This window comes from Sapajus apella, unplaced genomic scaffold (assembly GCF_009761245.1).
Source record: "Sapajus apella isolate SASKATOON/1434 unplaced genomic scaffold, GSC_monkey_1.0 scaffold36, whole genome shotgun sequence".
Lineage (NCBI taxonomy): Eukaryota > Metazoa > Chordata > Mammalia > Primates > Cebidae > Sapajus > Sapajus apella.
Window position 1 is genome coordinate 21,947,174 of NW_022436976.1, and position 25,235 is coordinate 21,972,408.

Below are 25,235 nucleotides of genomic sequence, written 5' to 3' on the forward strand. Positions count from 1 at the left end.
TCCACCAATGAAAGGATACTGCCTGTGTTATTCAAAAGCACATCCATTAGGGGCACTGTGGGGAAACGGAGGGAGGGAATGTTTAAGGTGTACTTAAGTAAAAGAGGAGTTAGCTAAGTGAAGAACAAAGAGTTAGCCAAATGAAGTTAGCCAAGTGAAGTCAGAGAAAGCTGCATGAACAAAGGCATAGAGGCTGGAAAGAGAATGGTATGTTTAGGGAATTGGAGGCAGGTTATTCAAATAAATGGAATATTAAGTATGGGAACTGAAGATAAAGTAAGATGAGTCAGTAGAGGTAAAAATTGTTAGTAAGATATTTTGTGTTGCCAAGCTAAGAAGTATGTCACTTATATGAATGAACACTCAAGTGTAAAAGGCTGGAATAGGATGATTTATCAGACTCTAAGACACCTGCCCCAACCCTAAAATACACCTGCCTTACCAGACTGTCAAAGTACCCATGATATTTTAATATCAAGCCCAAAGTGATAACCGTATTAACCCAAACAGATTTCACTTCTTACTCTCCAAAGAATTTATCAGATTTATTAGCCAGGTGAATTTTCACAACAGCCCTGTGCAGTAGGTGCTTTTATTAGCTCATCTTACAAATGAGAAGACCAAAGCACAGACAGGTTGAGTGGCTTGCCAAAAGTCACAGGAAACAGGTAGTGGAGTCAAGATTCAAACCTAGTCGGTCACCTTGGCTCAAGTCCATTTTCTAAACCACCATATTATCTCACATCTATCTCCCAGATCAGTATTTTTCTTCATCTGAGTGTATCACTTTAAGCCCATTTGATAAATTTCTTGTATCCATAGCTCTATTCTTCAATTATAGAATGTCTATTTAGTTCTTTTGAAATATGCCTTTTTTTGCCATTTATCTTGCACTTGCCCCATGGTTTCTACATTCTTTTTCACCATGAAATGTTTTAAACACATATACTCTCTTAAATTGGTCCACTGTCTTTAGTTTCTAAGGTATGAACTTTTCCACGTGTTCTGTCTGCTGACGCTTGCTAATGGTGGCTTTCTTCCCCTCTCTTGTAGGCATTGTAATTCTTTAAAGTACGTCCAACATCAGCCAAGAGTTTGCCATTGTTGTTTTGTAGTTTTGATTTTTAAAATTTTGTTTTTGGTGGAAGACCCTCATGCATGAGGATGCTGAGACATTTTTAAGAGCTGGTTTTAGGTTTGCTGCTGTCAGTGTCTCCTAGTTTAATCAATACCAAGCCACGCTTTTATGTTATCTTCTTGGTTTGTGGCTTGTGCAATACCTGAGAACCCCAACCCCATTCCCACATGTAGTACAGGCTAGGTTTTGATTTCTCATGGGTGATCCCAATGGCCCAGGGTGCCTGACAGATTTCCATATCACATCCTCAGCAGAATTTTCCTTATTTCATAGTTAGGCCAATCATTCTCCACTCATACCCTAATGCAGAGAGTTTGTCTCCTGTGGCTCCAACTCTTATCCCCATGGGATAGTGAAACTACAGGCCCTAGGAAGTACACATAGTTTTCAGATTTTCATGGGATCTTTTGCTTAATTCCTACTCACTGATCATTGCTCTAGTATTGAATTTGTTCTTAATTTCTGGAGCCTAGGGATTTCACCTCTTTGTGTACCAGCCCAGCAATGGATTATTTTTTCTTTCATTGTATATTTCACTAGATCTCTCTGTGATTGCAAGAAGTGTCTCTTGAAAGCTCAGTCTATCAAATTGACAGAAGGCTTTGATTATGCATTTAGCTATCAGTTTTTCCAAGTAGTCTCTGAGTTCATGGAGGACAGGGGCCATTGTCTGATTTATATTTATATCCTAATTTTCACAGAGTTCCCAGACCAGAGTAGGAATCAATAAGTTTTTGACCAATGAATGTTCTTTCTTTCTCATTCAAATTGGAAATTAAAGAATATACACTAATTACCTTCTACAGAAAGATAATGCCAAGCAACCTCACACCTCCAGAAAGCCATCCATGCTCTCTGGAAGGCTGTGTTGAACAAACAAAGGAGTTTGGGCTTACCTTTATCCTTCCCTTTGGCCAGCCGGTTCATACTATAGACACTACTTCCTTCTTGATGGGCAACCACTACTAATTACAATGCTGGTCTGGTAGAAATTCCAAGTCTGGCAGGTGGGGTTCTAGACTGCTGGCTCTGCTGCCTTTCTTAGCATGCATTGATGCCTTTCTTTTGCCACAACTGGCATCTGATCACTAACATGCAATGTGCAATGATAAAATTTTTCTTTTGGCACCATAAGGAACTTGCAGAATAAGTTCACATAAGAGCACCCAGCACAGTCCCTGGCACAGAGCAGGTAGTAAGTTAATGTTCAGGGTCCTTTATTTCTTCTTTTCCATTAAATATATTCTATAAATATTTGTTGAAAATGTACTGCTTTCTGGGCATTGTTTTTGTGCTGGAGGTAGAGAGGAATAACATGTAGTACCTAATTTCATACCTAATAAAAAAAGAATGTCCAGATCAAATTTGGTAATAGAAAAAATTATTCTAAATGTTCTTTGATTTAAGGTGAAAAGACATCTCATTTCATTTCCACCATCCTAAAGTGCTTAGTGAAGTATAACCAGCAAAATAACTTCACCTATTGCTGTTTTATAAAATAAAGTTATCTCTTCTCAGAGAGGAAATACAACTTCCAGTGAATGTATTAGTGGATGTATTAGTTGTTCTTATGCTGCTATAAAGAACTTCCCAAGACTGAGTAATTTATAAAGGAAAGAGGTTTAACTGACTCACAGTTCTACATAGCTGGGGGGCCACAGAAAATTTACAAATCATGGCAGAAGGTACCTCTTCATAGGGTAGCAGGGGAGAGAATGAGTGCCCAGCCCAGTGAAGGGGGAAGCCCCTTATGAAACCATCACATCTCATGAGAACTGACTCTTTATCATGAGAACAGGATGGGGAAAACCACCCCCATGATTCAGTTATCTCCACCTGGTCCCTCCCACACATGTGGGGATTACGGGAACTACAACTCAAGATGAGATGTGGGTGGGAACACAGCCAAACCATACCAGTGGACAATACAGAGCTAATCATAAAAGACCATTTATGACAATGACTTTTGAGCTCCTTTTACCACTATAATCTCAGAACCTTGAATCATGCCTGAACTAACTCAGTAAGTTTGCTGAATGTATTTGCAACAACATATGTATGGCTATGGCTTCTCACTAGGTAAGATGTGACGCATTATTCCACACATATTTATTGAGGATTTCTTACGAATAAGAGTTTGTGCTAGATTTTGTGATGGAGACCTCCCCGCAAAAAAGGCAAAATAGAAACCCCACCTGCAAGGAACTTCTATTCTAGGCTCAAGGGTGGGATAGGCAGGTATATAAATCACCATAATATAATATAGAAAATGTGAAGGGAAGAACAGAGAAAGGAGCTATGGGAGTTTCAAAGAGGGGAAGGCCACTTCCTGCTGGAGAGATTAAACAAGACTGTGGATAATGTAAAATGTATCCTTGGTCTTGAAGGAGAGGAAATTTGTTATCCTGCAAAAGGGGGAGAATGGGTATTGGCAAAGAAGGAAAGGCAATCCAGGTGAAAAGACGAAAGCAGAGAATCAGAAAAGCACGGGACATATAAGAAGAAATCAAAATTTGGCTGGAGATGCATAATGGGGAATAAAGATAACTAAGGCTGGAAAGGTAGATTCAGCCAGACTGCAGGGGCTTTGGATGTGTCCTGATGTACAACTCCAGGACACAGGGTCTCTATAAAATAGCCAATGCTTAGCATATGGTGGGGCTTAATTAATGCTAAACAACAATCTCCTAGCAGAAACCTGTTCCCCACCTGCACACAGGAAGCTGCCATCTGTATGCACAGGCAATTACAAACATTCCAGATACTCAGTCCTGAACCCTGCAAGCACATCAAATGCCAATTGTGAAAGGTCACCAAGCAAACAGCTCTGATCAATCCTGGCTCAGGCTGAATCAAATCCCCTAAATAAGATACACTAGATGTAGTGTCAGGAAGGTCAGAAACGACCCTATTTCACATCTTGAAGCATTTTTACCATGTGGAACATTTTAGAGGAAGAAGAGAAAGGAACAAGGGGGGAAGAAATTATCCAGAAATAATAGAATCCCAAGTAATTAAATGTTAAATGATGACAAAGTAAGCTGGGGATTTATTTTGGCCCCCATCTCCTTTCAGCGATCTGAAAACAGCTGATTTCAAAGAAGGTCATGCCAGGATTAAAACCAGAGTTTCACGCCTCCCTCCTCACCTCCCCTTGTGCCCCCACTGTGTACCTTTGTCGAGTTCACTTGAAATGTTCCATGATGAGGTAGGCACTAACTCAGCAGTGACTGACAGCTCTGTTTCTGAAAAGAAAAAGAAGGGAAGGGAAAAAGACAAGGGCAATATTAAATATAGTAACTTATGGGCTGTTAGAAGCATTACAGGAGAGTTCCAAAGGGCCTGCCTTTGGAGAGAGACCACGACAATCCCATAGTTTATTAGACTGGAATGGTGACTCTGGGTGCCAGTAGAGGCGCCTGCATTTTAGGGGTCATCCAAATGAACAAGCTATGGGCCAGATATGAAGGTTTTTACTTCAAAACACTGGCTTGAAAATTAAAACGTAAAACATTACATTAACCTTCTCAACATCACTTACCATCAGAGAAATGCAAATCAGAACTACAATGAGATATCATCTCACATCAGTCAGAATGGCTATTATTAAAAAGTCAACAAATAATATGCTGGCAAGGATGCAGAGAAAAGGGAATGCTAATACATTGCTGGGGAATGTAAATTGGTTCCACCACTGTGGAAAGCAGTTTGGAGATTTCTCAAAGAGCTAAAAATAGAACTACTGTTTAACCCAGCAATCACATTACAAGGTATATAACCAAAAGAAAATATTCTACCAGAAAGACACCTGCAGCTGTATGTTCAACACAGCACTGTTCACAACAGCCAAGACATGGAATCAACCTAGGTGCCCATCAACAGGCGGCTAGATGAAGAGAATGTGGTACATATACACCATGGAATACTATGCAGCCATAAAAATAATGAAATCATGTTCTTTGTAGCAACATGGATAAAGATGGAGGCCATTAGGCTAAGTGAATTAACACAGAAGCAGAAAACCAGATATCAAGTGTTCTCGCTTATAAGTGGGAGCAAAATCTTGGATACCATAGGTATAATGATAGGAGCAATAGGCACTGGGAATGATAAAAGGGTAGAGGGAGGGGAGCAAGGGTTAAACTACCTATTGGGTACTATGTTCACTATTTGGGTGACAGGATAAACAGAAGCCCACACCTCAGCATCATGCAATATACCCTTGCAACAAGCCTGCACATGTATCCTCTGAATCTAAAATAAAAATGGAAATTTAAAAAAAAAAAAAAAGAACAAGAGCAAAATACACTTCACCCCCAAAATACTACCTTAACAAGAAAACAAATCTGCAGAAATGACCACATATTACCAAACATAAACTCCTTTTCTGGTTGAAAGGCCTGTCTTAGACAAATACATTTAATAGCCTTCCTATTGAAGAACAATGTTGCTCCTGTAACTAATTTCATTAGTTGTGTTTGGAATTGGTAGCATTTCTATGAATAGAGAAATTAGTTTCTCTACATTGGAACGTTAGGTCAAGACAAACGAAAGCTAAGTATTTGAATAGAAAGAGTCATTTGTGGTAACTAAACTTAAAAGATAATTTTCCAAATCATCATAAATTAAAGCAAACATACAAATCAATAATCTAAAGGACATAATACACTATGAAGTATTTATGGACTGTTAGAAGTACTTATGGGCTGTCAAAATTCCTTAACAATAGACTGTAATATACAAATAATGTTTGTTGTTGTTTTTGTTTTTTCAAAATTTAAGCCATGCTATTAATATACTGTAATGGGGTTACACTGACTTCCCCTTAGGTTATGTCTACACACACACAGAGAGAACATTAGAGAATATTAGGGCTGGATAGGATCTTGGAGGACTCAGGTCATTAGATATAAGGCATATAAATTGTCAGTCCCTCCCACTTCAATCCAGTGCTGCATCTGTAATCATTATGGCTCTATTTGCCTGTTAGGCCTGGGATCTGTCATAGAGTCCTTTAAGCACGGTGCTCTAGGTAGCCACTAAAAATGGGTCTGACATGGAATGCAGGATGAACTTTAATAAGTGGCAGAACTGCACTTCAAACCCAGGTCTGTCTGACTCTAGCATGCCACACCTTCTGGCAGCCCGTGCTGACCAGTATTCAAGCCTGGGAAACCTGACTTTTTTTTTCACCTTACCTCTGGCCTTACCTTTTCACAGAGATAAGCACATTTTCTGTATTTCCATATTTACTGATGGTGATTGTCTGCCAAATGACCATGTTATCATCACTGACTGAGCTTGAACAAGAAAAGGATGTTGACCCACTGAGACCTTGCAAAGGTATACTTCTAGTTTATCTCCCTGCCACAGCAGAGACAAAAGGATTGTTTGGTTTTTGCAGACCTCCTTGGCTTACCTCTTTCCTGGTCCTAGAAGCAGGTGGGAAGGAAGTAAATGAATCACGCATACCCTCCCACCTGCAATGGCCCTGATTTCCTCCAATGTCCTGAGCTAAAAATAGCACAGACTTTTTTAAGGGGAACAGGAGTCAGATAGGCAGTATGGCAGGGATCTTAATTATAAAATATGACGACAAAAAGAAAATTTTATCCAAGTAGGGGAAATGCTTAGTAGAAAGCAGTGCTTCTGCTATTAACCCGCTGTTTGGGGAATAGGTATTTCATGCAGGTGATTTCCCCAGGAAGAGCTAATTGTGTACATTTCAGGGCCCTCCACAGATGACTCCAACCTCAACTCCACTCTAAGCCCCATGCTGCTGCCACCCACTTTGGCTCTTTCAATAATGACAGCCCTTGTTTGAAGTATTATAGACTACTGTGGTTCACCTATGAAAAAGGCTCATCAAACACTCCAACACCCAGACTTCAGGGAGCTTGGGAATAGAAGCTCAGCAGCCAAGGTGGCTTTTCAGGCAAAGGAGCACAGGTTGGAAAGTGGTGGGATTAAGACGGACCTTGACAGCACTTACATGCAATATTTTCATAGCTTCATCTTACTGCTGCTCACAGTGAAATTGCCAGAAATATAGGTTTCATTTTACAGTGTTAATTTTATAGACAGTTAGCTATAGGTCTCTTGGTTTTTCCAAGCCGAGTTGAATTGCTGATTGAATATAATTTGGGACCGATGACAAATGAATAGATTCTTGGCACCACTAACAGTGAAATTGTTCCCCATGTGTCCCTGGACACTAATTACCACTCAGTTCTTGGGCTTCAGTGAAGATAATTTCAGTTTGCAAGCTCATTAAGTGATTGTGCTGATTCTGAGGAATTTTGTTCCCATCCTCAAGATCCATTCCTTTAGATAATCCTGTGTCCAGCTTCTCAGATAAAATGATAATGAAAACAGATAAAATACTTTAAAATATGAATAACTTCCCTGAAAAATATTATCTTCCAAGGCTATATTTTTAAAAAATAAAGGCTGATTATTTTATGTGGAAAGTTGAATATGAATAATCTCCCCTCACAAAGTAATTTTTAATAATCTTTTTTTTTCTTCTTCACTGAAAGGAAAAGTGAAGTTTAAGTGAGAAAATCAAGCACTCTCAGGTTGAACTACATCAATTCCATGACCAGCAGTGGCTTCGGAGAGAGACATGACCACCAGTTTTGAACCTGTAGGATCTCCACTGATGGATTCCTATTCGCCTCACCATTGGCAAAAGCATGAGACATTTCCACATATATTTACCACTAGCCTAGTAGCCTCTCTTTACCAAAAGCATTACGGTAATAGCAAATGTGTGTGTGCCATTTACAAGACAGTAAAATATTTAATGGAAACACACATTTAAATTTTAATACTACTATCTGCCACTTATTAATTTTGTGATCATGAGAAAGTTACTGAACATCATTTAACTCTATTTTCTTACCTATAAATTGGGGACAATAAAAGCCATCTCAAAGGACTAAGGTAATGATTAAATTAAATAATCAATCAAATGGCTCCTTTACAGTATCCAGCATAGAGAGACTCAAGGGCTTTCAAAGCTCTCGTTTGTCAGGTAAGGCAGACAGTGGTCATCCTCTGCATGGATGTACTTGGTTAGCTACTAAGTCACTGTCTGTATTTGAAATAGTGCATTTACCATGCTCTTAGAAAGACACTGCATTTCACATGCCTCACTAATCCAAGCCAATCTTTTCATTTTGTGAGGTTTTCCTGAATCAGTCACCAGTTCTCTAAGAACATAAATGTTTTTATATGGTTTTAACCAGTTTGAGCAAACCAAGCTCGTTTTAGAAAACTCCAGCCCTTATCTTTCTCGACCTCTTTTAGGAGGGCAAATCTCAAAAGCTATTCTCCTCCCGATTTGATCAATAGGAGCTATTATCTTTGCAGTTTCTCAGAGGATTGACTTTTTGGCACTGATTCTGCAAATCATAAGGTTTTGGTATTTAGGCCTCAACAGTGGGAGTGTTATTTGGAAGGAAGGAAAAAATAAGCCTTGAATCCTCCTCATTGATAAAAGCCTGTGCTCTCTGAAAGGATTACTGGTTCATCTCAGCAGTTGGCAGGTAGAGACCCAACGTTCACAGGATGTGGAAGCCCTTCCAAGAAGCTCCCAGCCATGCCACATCCTGTATCCCTGATTCAGTGATGCGTGAGGTTACTCAGGCACACACATACTCACAAGACTAGCAGCCAGCCCAGTAGCTGCAAAGCCTGAGTGCAAGAGAAGCAAGTGGCTACCCCAGCGCCTTTCTTGACCACTCCCTGAGTCCTAGAATGTTATACCTGAGTGGGCCCTCAAGGGCCAGGACTTATTTATCAAATTATATTCTTTGAATCCACAGGATTTTTTGGAGCCATTTATAGAGGAACATAAGAGGATTTGGGGTTCTCGAGGACAAGAATACAAGGCTCTAGACCCTCCTTCAAAAGGAACAACTCTACTTTTATCTATTTCATATATTGTTGTGTTTACAGGTACTGTAGAAAATGCTCCAATGTTTTAAATGATTTTTTAAAAACATTATGTCATACAATCTCCTCATTTTTCAGATGAAGCAAGTGAGGCCCCTGGTAGGGAAGTGCCTTTGCCAAAATCACAGAAATTCTAAGATAGAACCAGGCCCTAGAGGTGGCTCAAAAGGAAATACATGCTGACTTCTCACTGAGCTGCATGTTCTGCTGTCCATAGCCCTAAGATGTGGCATGTATCCTCAGAGGCAGAGCTTTGAGAGGCACTCTAGGAATTTCTAAGCAGCCAGGGTCAGTCACATAAAAGGAGCACACTTTGTTCCTATGGTAAAAGGCCTCCACTTGTGATCCTTGGAGAGTGGTCAGAAAAGAGGCAGATGCTGATGGCTTTGAGACTGATGGTTTTCAGTGATACTTTAGACATTGTTTGGTGAAGGCTCTTAGCCCTGTTTCCTTCCTCTCTCTAGTGCCTCAGTGGAGAAGCCCATAGCCAGGTAAATCACGTTAACCAAAGGCACCTGTTTAAAAAAGTAAGCGTCTGCTGTAACTTGAAAGGGCAGGCAGATTACATTCCCCAACAGTGCAAGGGGGTTAGTCAGCCTGACTCATGCTCTAGCCCTAGGCTCACAATTGCCCCACATCTGGGGTCCTGAGGGAGGGGTCCTCTCCACACTAGGGACTCAGCTGACTTAATGAGGAGACAGAAAATTTGGAGTTTTCTTCATCCCACACGAGATAATCAGGAGTGGAAAGTGTTACATTCAATGTCTACAAGGATCTTCTAGTCCTCAGTGACCTCATATATAGATTTTTGATGTAATCTCTAAATAAAGTTATCAATATAGTCAGAAAGAAAGAAGATGACACAATCCTGCAACCTTAAACCCCTGCTCAATTACCCAGTCACATTACTGATATTGCAGTATGAAGTCATCTTTTAACCATGTAATTACTTTATAATCAGCATAATTATTATATATGTGATGAAGCCATAACTTTGTTGAAGAAAAATTCATAATATACCAAAATTTGTACTATTATTTGTATTTTTATAAAGTGAGACCTGCAGAAAAAGAGAAAGAAAAAAAAAAAGGACAGAAAAAGTGCCTAAGTTTTGCCAAAAAGCCTCTGCTTGTGCTCAGAGATAAGTCATCTTATAGATCAGGTGAAGTTCTTGTATTCAAAGAAAGTATGCTACAAAAAGCACCACAATGACACACATGTTTAAAGTAAAAATAGTCTGTATTCTTGAAAACTATCATACTTGGTCTCTCTTCCATGGAACTATAGAGATTCAGTCATTCGTTTATTATATATGCATATGTATTAGCACTTTCTATGTGTAAGAACTCAGATGAAAAAGCTCAAACTGGTCCCTAAAACCTTCTAAATCCTTACAGTCTGGTGGGAGAGCAGTACATGGCCCCAAACAGGCAATTATGAACAGTGTGATGGGGTTAATAATAAGACCTGGCAGAAACAACTGCTCTGTAGCCTAGCCACCCCTCCCCCACACAAAGGCTAAAAACATGAAGAATACTGAATAAAACGTCACAAGGAAATATGATGCATAGCTGAGATGGAAAGAAAAGGAAATTCTTGGTGCCAAAAGGGATACTAGAAAGTGGAAGCCCATGCTGAAGGTGCCTATGAATATGGGCCCTGTGGACTGAGGGCTGCAGTTTTAATGTTCATTTAATAATCCAAGATGTAGCCCTAAGCCAGAGCAAAATCTGAGCTCCCTGCCTACACCCTTTACTAGAGCCTGGGAGAGCTGCCCCACCTGTGGGAAGAGGCTGGAACTACTTCTCCCAGTAGTTCAGAGAAGCTGCTAGTCCATTCAGGACTTAGGTGGGGTTGGGGGAAACATCTCCATAAGACATGAAAAGAGTGTGTAAAGACCAGAGAGATTCTGCATGCCCTTCACCCAGTGTCTCCCAACAGTTACAGCTGACAGAATTATGGTATAGTATCAAAGCCAGGAATTTGACATTGTTAGAATATGTGTATATACTTGTGCCATTTCATTGCAAGTGTAGATTCGAGTAAGCACTACCACGGTCAAGATAAAACTATTTCATCACCACAAAGGTTTCCCATATGCAACCCCTTTGCAGCCCTAGCCATCTCCCTCCTCCCAACCATTCCGGACCACTGGCAACCACTAATCTGTTTTCCACTGCTATAATTTTGTTATTTCAGGAATGTTGTATAAACAGACTCATTTAGTATGTGACCTTTTAAAACTGGCTTCTTTCACTCAGCAAAATGCCCTTGAAAGTCATCTACTTTGTTGCATGTATCAACTGTTTGCTTTTATTGCTGTGTAGTATTCCATTGTATGGACATGCCACACTTTGTTTAACCATTCGCTGCAAACATTTGGTGATTTCCATTTTCTGGCCGTTACAAATAAACTGTCATGGATCCATGCATAGGCTTCTGTGTGAAATTATTTATTCCTGTAAAAAGGAAACTGCATTCAGAAGGAATGAGTTGTATGCAAGAAGCAATAATAAGCAAATACATTGGAAAATGTGCTTAAAATTTTAAAATAAGCCTTAGCCCTAAAAGTAAATACATGATAAGAGGCACAACAGAGGTAGGCAGGGGGTTCTAAGATAGCACTGAGGAAGAATACATATTCCCATTTGAGGAGGAGGAATTCCAAAGGTCAGGAGGGTGGTGAACAATCTTTGAAAGATTGTTCTGGGTTAAGAGGAGGCCTATGTATTAGAAAGACTATGGCACATTGGAAGAAGTGCTAATAACTCAATAATGGTCTCACTCCACTACAGCCATAACAACTTTTTCCAATCCATGGGCTTCTAGTTCTTTTTGTTGTAATTTGTTTGTTTATTTGTTTGTTAAAGACAAGAAAGAAACATCTCAACTAGTTACTAAGGAGGCAGGATCTCCTTAGGAACAGTGGAAAGTCCTAAAAGAAATTTCAAAATGGTTCATATCTTGCTCTTCCCCAAGAAGTTCAAACGAGTGGACCCAAAGTTAACACTTCCTCATTCCTCCATGGTGCCACTAGAGACTCAATGGATACTTAGTGCAATAAAAGAATTTATTTATTTCTGGCCTCAGAAGAAGCTGTTGCAAAGACAGAGTATAAAAGGGAGGAAGCATGCTGAAGAATGCTTTGCTCCAAAATTGGTCTCAGCTCCCTACAGAGGTTGCATTTCATTTCCTTTCAGTAGCTGTGGACACTTCGGGTTTCTAATGACATCAACAAACTTTACTCTTTTCTTCCTATTTCCACTTGACTGCCCTTCCTTACACACGCTTCCCCTGAAAAGTGCCTTCAGGCAATTTTTCCTTCTTACTCATCCTCTATGTCATCTGTCTTTGTCTCATGGAGTTTGCCATTTCATTTTCCCCTTTGTATGGCCCACGTACATGTTCATTTCATATTCTATAATCTATTTTATAATAAAAGTCTATTACCTAGTAACTGTCTCCGGCCAATTCAAAGTCACATGCCACTCAAAAGAAACAAGAGACACAAGGAAGATGCTTTCACAGCTGCAATTCCATGACAGCCTGAGAGTTTATTCTTGACTCTTGCAGAATAAATGAAGTCTTAGTTAAACCCTATACACAATGGGAATGAAATTATACTAGGCCTTTCCTAAAGCCATAGTATATTAGCAGACAGTTTGGAAAACTATATGGCCACAAGGACCTACACAACTCCTTAAGTTCATTTGGAGTTTCATAATATTAAATTCATTTGTTTGTTCATTGATTTATCCATCCATCCAACCAATAGATATTTATTGAGCACCTATTCTGTTCCAGACTAGCTAAGTGCTAGCTATGTGCTGGGATATAATGGTGAACAAAATTGAGACAGTTCCTTACTTCATGGAGCTCATATTCTCATAGGAACACAGAGAAGTAAACAATTAAAGTATAGTATGACAGATGCTGTGATAGGGGCCTGGGAAGAACAAAGGGCTCAGCACAGTCCTGAAGGATCTTGTCCTGACCAAAAATTTTGATGATGAGCCTTATGTGGCTTATGGCAAACGAGCTATTTAGATAGACATGGGATCCTGGATAATTTAATCTCATCCTTTGAATAAAACAGAATTTTCTATAACAAGTGAACAGTGAGCTGAGACCTGGTGAGGATATCACCTCCACTAGAGAGACTTTGATCTTCATAGAAAAGATGGTCTACAGTGGGTACATCTTCACCTGTCACAATCACATACCTGTCTTTGCCTGCAGAACTTGGATACTCAAAGGAGTCTTCTACTGAAAACAGGGAATGCCTCCCTCAGTTTTAGGGATTTGGCTGTAGACATCTGTATTTCCGTATTAGTCTGTTTTCAAGCTGCTGATAAAGACATACTGGAGACTAGGGAAAAAAAATAGGTTTCATGGACTCATAGATCCTCATGGCTGGCAAGGCCTCACAATTATGGAGGAAGGCGAAAGGTACTTTTTACATGGCATTGGCAAGAGAGGATAAGAGAGGAGCAAAAGTGGAAATCCCTTATAAAACCATCAGCTCTCGTGAGACTTAGTCACTATCAGGAGAACAGTATGGGGGAAACCACACCCATGATTCAATTATCTCTCACTGGGCACCTCAACACATGGGAATTATGAGAGTACAATTCAAGATGAGATTTGGGTGGGGACACAGAGCCAAACCATGTCAACCTCCTAAATTGATTCTTCCGAATTGAGTCTTTTTTGCTTTTGCCTCCCTAGCAACATAAATATCTGCTGAGAATGGAGGGTTAGCCTAACGTACTTGTCTAAGGGGTTCTAAACTTTCAATTCCTTTTGTCTTTCTGATTTACACTTAGCCCCTGCAAAAGACAAAATAATTGCCCATTCAACATGGTACTAGGCACAAGCTAAATTATTTCTGCGTCAGCCTGCGTGTTTAGATACCAATGACAAAATAGAATATGTAAAATAGAATATACTGATGCACGAATTCCATCTCCTTGAAAGACTGTAACACTGGTATCAATAAAAATCTTTTTCATGTTGGGACCTCAAACAGAAGGCTGCTTCTGATTCACACTATGTTCAAATCACAGCAAAACAACCATGTAATTTAACAGGAAAGAAAAGAAGCCTCCTAATTCAATGATATTCAGTTTACTATTGAAAAGACCAAAAAAAAAAAAAAAAAAAAACCTAGAATTATCCTAATTTTCTACTTTACAATTTGCTACTTAATTTTATGTTCCTTTGGCCACCAGTGAGTATGTGTTCTTCCTTTCATTCTTCTTAGTAAACTGCTTGAGAGTGAGAGGGAGGGTATGTATCATGCTTTCTTTGTGTCCTGACTGATTACTAAATGAACCTGGAATAGGCTAGATGGGAGGCAGTTCAGCACAAGAATGAAAGGTGTCAACTTTGTGTGGTTCAAACACAAATCCCAGCTCTGTTACACACCAGCTTAAAATTACTTCATACTTCTAAGCCTCAGTTCCTCATTCATAAAATGGGCATATTAGTAATTAATGACCTTGCAGGACTGTTATGAAGCTTAACTGGGTAACATCTGGAGATGACTTCAGTGTCCAGCAAATGGTAAACTTTTAGCAAAGTAGTAGCTCTCGCAATTGGGTAAAGACTTTTTTTTTTTTTATCTTTTTTTTTTTTTTTTTGAGATGGAGTCTTGCTCTGTCACCCAGGCTGCAGTGCAGTGGCATGATCTTGGCTCACTGCAACCTCCGCCCCTGAGGTTCAAGTGATTCTCGTGCCTCAGCCTCCCAAGTAGCTGGGACCAAAGGTGTGTGCTAATTTTTTGTATTTTTAGTAGAGATGATGTTTCACTGTGTTAGCCAGGATGGTCTAATACCACACCCAGCTAATTTTTTGTATTTTTAGTAGAGATGGTGTTTCACTGGGTTAGCCAGGATGGTCTTGATCTCCTGACCTCGTGATCTACCTGCCTCAGCTTCCCAAAGTGCTGGGATTACAGGCATGAACCACCATGCCCAGCCTTTTTTAAAAACATAGATACAGCCTGAAGGGTGTTTAATGCAATGATTCCCAAACTTGGCTGGGGAGCATGTTAAAAAAATACTGATTTTTGGACCCCTGTCTCTAAACTATTGAATCTCCCTAGGTGAGTCTTATATAACCTGTAGCCTAGCACCGATCCTTGACAAACCACCAGGGTAGGGAAACCCAAATAATATGTCTGTAAAAATAACTGAAAAACACAAAAAGCTTTAAATGAACTGAGATCTTTAATGTAATTTAAGAATCTAGGGGAAAGGGAGGTAGCCAACTAAAACATTACTTTTGTTTTTGTCATAAAATTTCAATGTGGGCAGCAAGCTCAACATTGAGACAGCTCAAGGAATATTAACCAATAACAAAACTGGTACCTCTTGAATGTCTTTCAAAGCCAAATATTTATGTTTAACTTGAAGGTTCTCTTAACTGGTTGACCACTGAATTAGACAACTACGCTTTCACATAGAAAATTATTCTCCTGCAAAGAGCAGTGTAGTATTGCCTTAACCATTCTGTTTTACACAGGGTTTCAATGGCTGTAATGTCTGTGGAGCCCTCCAACAAATAGGCAAATTGGGCAAGGCCTAAAAATGTGCAGTCATCCCACTATAGGCATAGATGGGGAGAGAAACAAACCCCTTTCAGCCTTGATTCTCAGCCACTTAAAGCATTTACAAAGAGAAGCCCACTTTGGATGCAGTTGAGAAAGCTATTAAGATTCCAAGCACCTTGCAGTAATACAAGTACCTTGTATTTAGATAGCACTTTTCCTTTCAGGAAGGTCAATACACAGAACAGACATTAGCTCATGACTCCACATGCAAAGGATCAAGGCCCGAGATAATCATAGCCTGACTGGACTTGAAGAAACCCAGGTTTGGGCAGAGAACTTGCCTACGGTCCCCTGACATGTCATCAACTGCCAGAGCATAGCCATCATCTCCCCTCACCCAGTCCTGGCTCCACTCAGGCTCTCTATGGCACTGCTGGTAAAGTCCCTTTCCCAGTTATTTTGTTTTTGTCTAACCCCCTCCAGCACACTGTTAATTCGATTATTTCAAAGCTCCAAATTGTGAGGCACGAAAGGGGAAAAAAAGAACTATTTTCAGAAAAATATTCAAAAGCGTAATTTGTACCTTCTGGCTGTCCCTGGAAACCAAGTGTTTAAGTTAATGGGATTGAGGGATGCCTGGATTAGTGGAAATTATCTTAATCAGAGAGGTAAATTTAGGAGGATTACAACTATCCTGCAAGATAGTGAGATAGTTTTGCTCCAGCCATATTAGCCTAGGCGTGTAGAACCTGGATGGCTGGCAATGTTCAAATACTTAATTCACCTGAAATTGCACCAGTTTAAAATGTTTCACCAGTCTGGACTGGGTTTCCTGTACCATGTCATTACTAATAGCCTGGGGAGATCAATAATTAAAGTTAAATAGAGGAAAACATTAGCAGAGCTTAAGTTGGGACCAGAATCTCATCCCCGAGGCTCTTAGTTTAATTTCCCCCTCTTCTGAAACCCCATAGTATTTTATCTATTCCTCCCTTAAGAGAATTTGCATTTTGGAAAGTGATCTACAGCTGCTTTAGGGGTATATCTTTTTAATAAGACTGTATGCTTCCCAAAGCTGGGGATGAGATTTTACTTTCTTTTACACTACTCACAGTATCAGTGTTGCACTGAACTCATAGTAGGCACTCAACAGATGTTTTCTAAGTGTATAGGTGATATGATCGCTGCATGCTCCCTATGTTATCTCATTTATTCCTATAAGGTAGTGTAGTAGATTATAAAATGCCCACAATTCATTCCTCCCTGTATGCACATCTTTTTGTATCTCCTCCAATGAAGAGATGGAGTGTATTTCTGTACCACTGAATCTAGACTTGCTTTGACTAACAGGATGTGCCAAGATCAGCTTGGCTCAGTCCAAATCAGAGAACTGTCCAACCAATCATTTGTGTTAACAGCTATAAAAATAAATAATAGCTCATTTATTCTTGAGCTAAATAAATGCTCATTGTTTTAAGACACTACATTTTGGCATGGTTTATTATATAGAATTATCTGTGGGTAATACATGCCCATTTACAGATGAGAACACTAAGGTTCAATGAGGTTAAGAACTAATTCTAAAGCCATAGACTGGCAAAGCCAGGATTTGAAATCCAGTCTTTCTGATTGCAAAGCCCATAGTCATTCCACTAAATGAACCGACCAGATTTCAAAAATCCTTGTGTAATCAGAAGTAAGTTTGAGAAACTAAAGGCAAAAGACAAATGGAGGGAGGAACTTACTTTCATGGCTGTGAAGCACTACGGAGAACTGCCTACTAGAGTGAGTCATCTTAGTCTGATAGGGTCCTGTGTTGGTATCTCATTTAATCAAATTTGAGAGAGGCAAAAGTATAGGAGATCTCTTTCAAACAATGATCTGGGAAGAATGATATTATCACAACCAAAGTACAGAGTTCAGCTAATAGCAACTGCTTTTTAAGCTTGGTGATTTTGTCATTCCCTTATCCAATATATATTTTTTCACCATCTTATTAGAAACAAATTTTTCCATGTAATTAATTCTGTGACTCCTTTTCATTAGCCATCAATCTGCCGAGACTGTTTTGGCCTTTAGATCTGATGGAAACAATTTGACTTGGTAGCCGAGTGTCGATATCTACATCCAAAATGAAATGGTGTTCTATCCGCAGCTTTTATAAACAACCTAGCTGTTTGTCACTGCCTGCATGGGAACTTTTCACAAAAATGCAAGATCATCCTTTGGATTTGCCAAAGAGCTGCTCATATGTGAAAAGGGAGGGTTCTTCCTCCTCCCGGAGCTATCAGCATTTCAGGAGGCCCTTCCAGTCAACTGCAGTGAACAGGAACGACCAAAGCTACTGTGCACTTGATGGATGAGGCAGCCTGTCTCCTCCTGTGTATCTCCTTCTGAGATGGGCAACTTGATCTCTGGCTGATAAGAGGATGCTCAGAGGTGGGGCATACTTTCCCCATATGGAATGTGGCCATCCATTTTCAGTCAGGGATGACCGAGGTATTTGGGGGAATTTGCTGTGGCTGGTAAAATCACTTGGGAGAAAGAAGCAATGTGATGAGTTGAATTTTACTACCTCTCCCCTGAGTTCATGTCACTGTCCCATACTGTGAAACTATGAGCTATTCCACTAGGAGGACCCCACTTCTCCATGCCTTTCCCCCAAAGGCTTCTCCATTGTCTGCATTTTTTCTGACCTGCTGCTTCAAGGTCCTTGTAGTATAAAGACCTTTTCAAAGTTTGACTCAAAATCTAAAAGCCTTTAAAAAGGTAACAAATTTGACCGTATTAACTATTTATGCCTAGTGTTCCATTATTGGAAGGGTAAGCATGGAAGAGTTATTTATAACCTACTGCTCAAGGTCCTCGCCAAGGTCTGACTGCAAAAATTTTAAAAATTGCAATTTCAGGCATAAATGGGTTATTAAAAATATTCTACAAGGAAAAACACAAAAATTATATCAAAAGACATATGTCAAACTAGGGAGACAAAATTATTGCTGCTTAAAAGCCAAAGGGCTGCAATATAGTAAATAAAACTTCCTACCATCATTAAGAAACAAAATCCAAGGGTGTAACAGACAAGTGGACAAAGGATATGAGTGCGCAATTTACAGATAAAGAAACATAAGTGGTCTTTAAACATAGGAAACATGCTAAGCTCACTGATAATATAAAATATGTAAATTAAAACTTCAATGAGATGTTATTTCTCCCCAGTCAGATTGGAAATATGAAGAGTTGGATAACTCACATATGAGCACACAGGAACCCTTATATCAAAAGCAGCATAAATCAGTACAACTTGACAATATCTATGAAAATTTTAAATGTTAATAACCACGTGAACACCAATTCCACTTCTAGGAATTTAATTTGACAGATGCTCACAAACACATGAAATGATATCGGTACAACATTTTCATGGCAGTATTGTCTATAACAGAAAAAGACTGGAAACTACCTACTTGTCCAGCAATAGCAGACTACCTAATTATGGCTATCTACAATTCACAATGAAATACAATGCAGCTGTTATAAAAAATAAGGAAACTCTGTATGCACTGTATTTGGAACAATCGCCAAAATAAATCCTTAGGTTTAAAAATAAAAGCAAAGTACTCGTGGTATGTATATAACAATATAATTTCTGCAAAAACAAAAATGTACTTCTGTGTTCTTATAAAGGGGTATATATGGACTGTTTAATATGCATTATGTATGCTGTGTATGCATATTCTTACATGTATAAATATACATCTTTATAAAATATCTATAAAAGAGATACCCCAAACTTGGGAACAGTGTCTACACCAGAGAAGGGGAGCTGGTGGTTGCAAGTCAGGAGCAAGAAGGACATTTTACTGCACATCATTTTGCACTCTTAAAATTTTATACCATGTGCAAAATGGGAGAATTTTTATTAAAAAGAGTTCAGTTCTCAAAGATTCCACTATCAAATGACAAATTCTTCTTCTGAGGTATGCCCAGGGTTTTATGGGACCCCATAGAAAGGACACCTCCTAAGAGTGGGTAGGAGGGTTACAGAAATGAACATTTAAGTTTGCCAAGGGTTACTGACCTTTGAGTTGAGTTTCAAGGATGAGTAGACATTAGTTAGGTAGACAAAAGGTTTTTCTGCCCCAGGGAGCCACACTAACTTGGGGAGCTATAAATAGTCCCTTATGTATCACTGCATGTCCGTATTTATATATTTTAAGTAGTCATCTTTACATTCTTCATGTTGGGTACTTATTAGGTATCTAATATTTGCTGACTCTGACTGGCAGGCAGAAAAAGACATGGGTCAGGAAATGCAGAATCTACCCTATGACTCACAGATTCATAAGGGGTAGTTGTGATGGTAAGGAGCAGGAAGAAGAGGTAGGAAGAGGAGGAGGAGGAGGAGGAGGAGAACTTCAGCAAAGTGTACACGCATTAGCAGAGCAATCATATTAATAACAAGTTGTCTATCAATTACAGTTTGCAAAGCACATTTCTAAATTTTCACAAACACTTGCTGATATGTTATCTCCATTTTAGTGTTGACAAAACCAAGGATTAGAGGATGATGTGCCAAATGTCACTGCTACAAAGATGTCAAATGAACTTGAACAAATAGTTCTTTTCCCTGTTCATCAGTGGCTTCTGTTTAAACCATCAGTAACTCAAGCCTTTTACTAGAATGTATCTATACAGTCCATCTCTTTAAGCATAAATACCTGAACAGAAGTCTGTGTTAAATAATTAACCTGGCCAAGCTCGGTGGCTCACACCTATAATCCTAGAGCTTTGGGAGGCCAAGGCAGGTGGATCACGAGGTCAGGAGATTGAGACCATCCTGGCCAACATGCTGAAACCCTGTCTCTACTATACAAAAATTAGCTGGGCATGGTGGCGCATGCCTGTAATCTCAGCTACCTGGGAGGCTAAGGCAGGAGAATCACTTGAACCAGGGAGTTGGAGGTTGCTATGAACCAAGATCACGCCACTGCATTCCCGCTGGCAACGGCAAGACTCCATCTCAAAACATAATCATCATCATAATAATTAACCTATTCCATAGATACTTGTTTCACTCTCTGCTATTTAATGTATCACACAGTACTTATACATTCTGACATATACAGGGCTGTGTAAGTTCATAAAATGAAAACATGTATCAAAAGAACTTCTCCCCAAAAGTTACAGTGTTAAAATATAAGGTCAGGGATTTTGGTGACACAAGACAGACAGTACTACAGGTGCTTACATTCTCCTTTCCTATCATCAGAGCATGTCCTCCACACTGAATCATGAAATGTGAATGTTAGAGTTAGTCAAGCGAGACAGGTGACAGAGGAGAGAAGGGTCATTGCATTTCACAGCAACCAGATTAGTGATGGTATACTGGCTTCTGTAACACTCTTAAAGGTTAATAGTTAACTTCTTTGTTGCAAAGACTCCTCAAGGCCTTACTTTCTTCTTCTTAAAGAAACTCAACAGCATTAACTTCTGATGTTTTCCAACTTCCCCAGGTGGCAGATCCCAAATAATTAATGTAAGAAAAGTGAAGTCTGCCACACAGATAAACCAACCATAGTCCAAATTAGACCTGGAAGACAAAGGGACCACATGAGTGAAGAAGACTTCCCTCTTTCTGTCTTTTCCTGGAGATTGGCTGTTTTTCCATACCAGCAAGTAATACCTTTGTTGGGGCCTCACCAGGCAGTGTGGCATCATTCCAAATGCATATATGGCACACAGGCAAACTAAGAAGGGACCACTTTGCCTTGACTTTGCAAAATAAAGTCTGCATATCAGCAATCTGGCAACTCCAAATATCTGAAAAATGGCTGTGATCTATAATATTTTTACAGCTTTTCAATGTTCTGAGTGGTTAATGTAGAAGTCACAAACTCATGCCATAAAGCTCATGTATGTCCATCGTAAATCAATCTACCAGTCCTTTACTAAAGACAGGGCTTTAGGCCAGGGACAGCGGCTCAGTCTGTAATCCCAACATTTTGAGAGACCAAGTCAGGAGAATCTTTTGAGGCCGGTAGTTCAAGACCAGCTTAGACAGCATAGTGAGACCCTGACTCTACAAAAAAGAGCAAAAAAAAAAAAAAGCCTGGCATGGTGGTATGTACCTGTGATCTGAGCTATTCAGGAGGCTGAGGCAGGAGGATCACTTGAACCCAGGAGTTCAAGGTTACAGTGAGTTGTTATTATACCACTGCACTCCAGTCTAATATATAAATAATTTTTAAAAGACAGGGTTTTTCATTTACACAACTTTAATATGCCTTTCAACTATAATAGTGCATTATATTAGGAAGATTCTGGGTACTCTATTAAAATGCCAAGAAATGAGTTATTCCCCCCTCTCCTTCACTTTTTGTTTTGTTTTGTTCCATTTCTAAAGAAAGGAAGAGAATCTGGCTTTTCCCTTTTTTTATGTAAACACATAACATGTGCTTAGGAGGATAATACATGAGGAACTAGGTTTTCAAACACACAGTGGAGGAGCTGGGAGAGAATGCCATTCAAATATTTTACCTTTGACAAAATTACAACTTCCCTTCTCAGGAACAGTGGTTTGGGATTTTTGTTTTTAAAGGTAAAAAGGTTCATAATAAAACCAAAAAGTCTTCTTGGATGTCAACGAGCTCATAAAGAAAAGACATTTAGATGAGATAGGCATGTAAATAAGAAATATCCAGAATTCTTTCAACTGCTCCGGAACTTTCAGAAACAGCACTGCTATTTCCAAGGTACTCTGTTCACCCTCCTAGGGGCAAATTTAGAAACTGATAATTTCGTTTGGCATTGAAGAGTCAATGAATTACAGGACAGGGTGGGGCGGAGTGAAGCCTTCCCTACACTTTCATGTCTGAAGACCCAAGTTCAAAGTGCTCCTTGGAGTTCCAGCCAAAATACTCTCCCATTCTAGCCTTCTCTTCCTGGGCAAGTCTTTAGGTATTCGCTTCAACAACAGAAAAGGCTCATCTCTAGCCAATGCCCTCTGTGGTTTTTGTGATTGTGTCAGAAGACACAGCTCCATGTTTCAGAGTGCAGCTGAATTTTATTTCAAAAGTACAGCCTTTGTGCCTGCTGGGTGCTAGTGAGACCATGAGGAAGGTATATGGGAACACGTAGTCCCTGGTCCCTCTAAAGGAGTGACAGTTAGGAGAAAAAACAAAATGGAGAAAATTGAAATTATGCAAGACTCATCCTAAATTCAATGAAAGCAAGTGCTATGGACATCAAGCACTCTGAGCAATGAGGAGGGAGAGAGTTTGAGTAACGGATGGAAGCATAGCCAAGGGCTCAATATGTTGAAGTGATGGAGAGACGCAGATCCATGCATCTGTTCTTTCATGTGGACATAACTGTTTGGCAGGAAAGCCAAAAAGAAGGGGAGAGATGGTATGATTTCCAGTTACCCTATTCTACTAGACTGCAGTTCAGAATTGATCGATATACATGATGAGAGATCTAGCAACCACATCATTTAAAAAACAGTTGAAGGAAACCAGAGTGTTTGGCCAAAGCAAGAGAAGACTAGTGAATGACTGATAGCTACTTTCAAACATCAGACAGGTGACACGTGGAAGGGGGATATTATTTATCATATGACATGAGCAGAGTCAGGACTGATGAATTAAAGGCAACCATTACACAAGCCACAGGAGTTACACCAAAGCAGGTTTTAATTCAAAATGAAGAAGTCAGTCAAACGTTAGAGTAGCCCTAAATTTAGTGGACTAATCAATGACCACCAGAAAACCAAGAGCAAATATTCACTGATAGCCAGCTATTTTCAGACACAGAACTAAGTATTTTTACATGAATTTTCGCATTTCATCCTCATAATTTTATAAAATTAATATTATTACTCACACTTTACCAAAACACCCTCAGGCTCAGAGAGAATAAATAATTTGTTCGAATCCCCACACCTAGCATGAGGTTGAGCCAGGTTTCAAAGCCAAAGTCCATGCTCTAACAACTCTATTACACTGTTTAAAGAGGAGTTAAAAAAAAATAATAAAAACAGAAAATGACAAGTGGAGAAACTGGAACCCTTACACACTGCTAGTTGGAATGTAAAATGGTGCAGCCACTGTGGAAAACAATATAGCTGTTCCACAAAAAATTAAAAAGAAAATTACCATATAATCCAGGAATTCCACTTCTGGAATTGCTTTTGGGTATACATACACAAAAGAATTGAAAGTAGGGACTCAAATATATGTAACCCATGCTCATGGCAGCATTTATAACAGCCAAAAGGTAGAAGCAATCCAAATGTATATTGACAGATGAATGGATAAACAAAATGTGCATGCTTATACAATGTAATATTATTCAGCCATCAAAAGGAAGGAAATTCTAGCACATGCTCCAACATGGATGAATCCTGATAACATTAAGCCAACTGAAATAGGCCAGCCACAAAGGACAAATTTTGTATGATTCCACTTGTATGTGGTATGTAGAGTAGTCAAAATCATAGGGACAGAAAGTAGAATGATGGTAGGTGGCGGGGCAGGGAGTGGGGGGGTGGTGAGTAGTGGGGAGGAATCGTGAGTTAGCATTTAATGGGTCAGAGTTCTATTTGGAGGAGATGAAATATTTCTGGCATTGGATGGTGGTAATGATTACACAACAATGTGAAATGTACTTAATGCAACTAAACTGTATGCCTACAAATGGTTAAAACAGTAATTTTATATTACGTATGTGTGACCACAATTTTTTTTTAAAAAAAGGAGTGAGTTGCCCATGGCTAAAAGTGTTCAAGAAAAGACTAAATGTCCATATGTCAGAGATACTGAGGAAGAAGTTATTTTCCAAGAAAGGGCTGGATTAAATGAATTCTGAAACCTCTTCCAACTCTAAAATTGTATGACAAGATAAGCACTTCATCAATTACAGAAGTAAAAAATTGTTTTAGTTTTCCATAAAAATACAGACTACCTTTTATCCTGGCTTCCCAGCCTGGACCTGGAGACAGCTGGGTCCTGGAGTTGATTTACAATCAGATTCTCTCACTGTTTGTAAAGCACATTACCAGAAAACCATTTCCAGTTCCATTTTAATAAGGAACAATTTGTTATTTTTTTGGAAACCCCTGACTTCCATTGTTATAGAAAAGGTACAAGAAAAGAAAATCTAGGTCTTGCAGTTCAAGAATGAATGAAGGCCCTGAAACAATTATGCCTTAAATATACAAAGGTCTTCTTAATGTAAATAGACTGTATTTCACAGCAAATCTTAGAACAAGGAATCCATTTCAGCAAGACAGAGTAGGCAATGCAGCAGGGCTATAGTCTGTACTCAATTTGCTATTTTACTTCCGTTGACGTTGACTAATGTACAAATAGCCTGGTTTAAAGGATCGGGGAAACACTAGGTCACAGTGTGAAATATATGCTAATATAGCACAATTTATATAAAAATAGAGGAATGTAAATAGCTAACCGAAGCCAGAGGTAGTTGCTCCAGCCAAGTGGGGACTGAGGAACATTGATAATGCAAAGAGAATGTTGTTCTCGTTAAAACTTCTGGGAACACTACCCTCAGGTTTTCTTCCAGCTT

At 39.3% G+C, this 25,235-nt stretch overlaps 1 protein-coding gene across 1 annotated transcript in view; it reads right to left on the bottom strand.

Moving 5' to 3' along the window:
- ROR1 (receptor tyrosine kinase like orphan receptor 1) overlaps nucleotides 1–25,235 on the bottom strand; it is a 403,384-nt gene that overhangs the window by 158,900 nt on the left and 219,249 nt on the right. Inside the window, exon 2 of the mRNA XM_032296748.1 lies at nucleotides 4,312–4,383. Coding sequence (XP_032152639.1) covers nucleotides 4,312–4,383 — 72 coding nt within the window. The remainder of the gene's footprint in view (nucleotides 1–4,311; nucleotides 4,384–25,235) is intronic.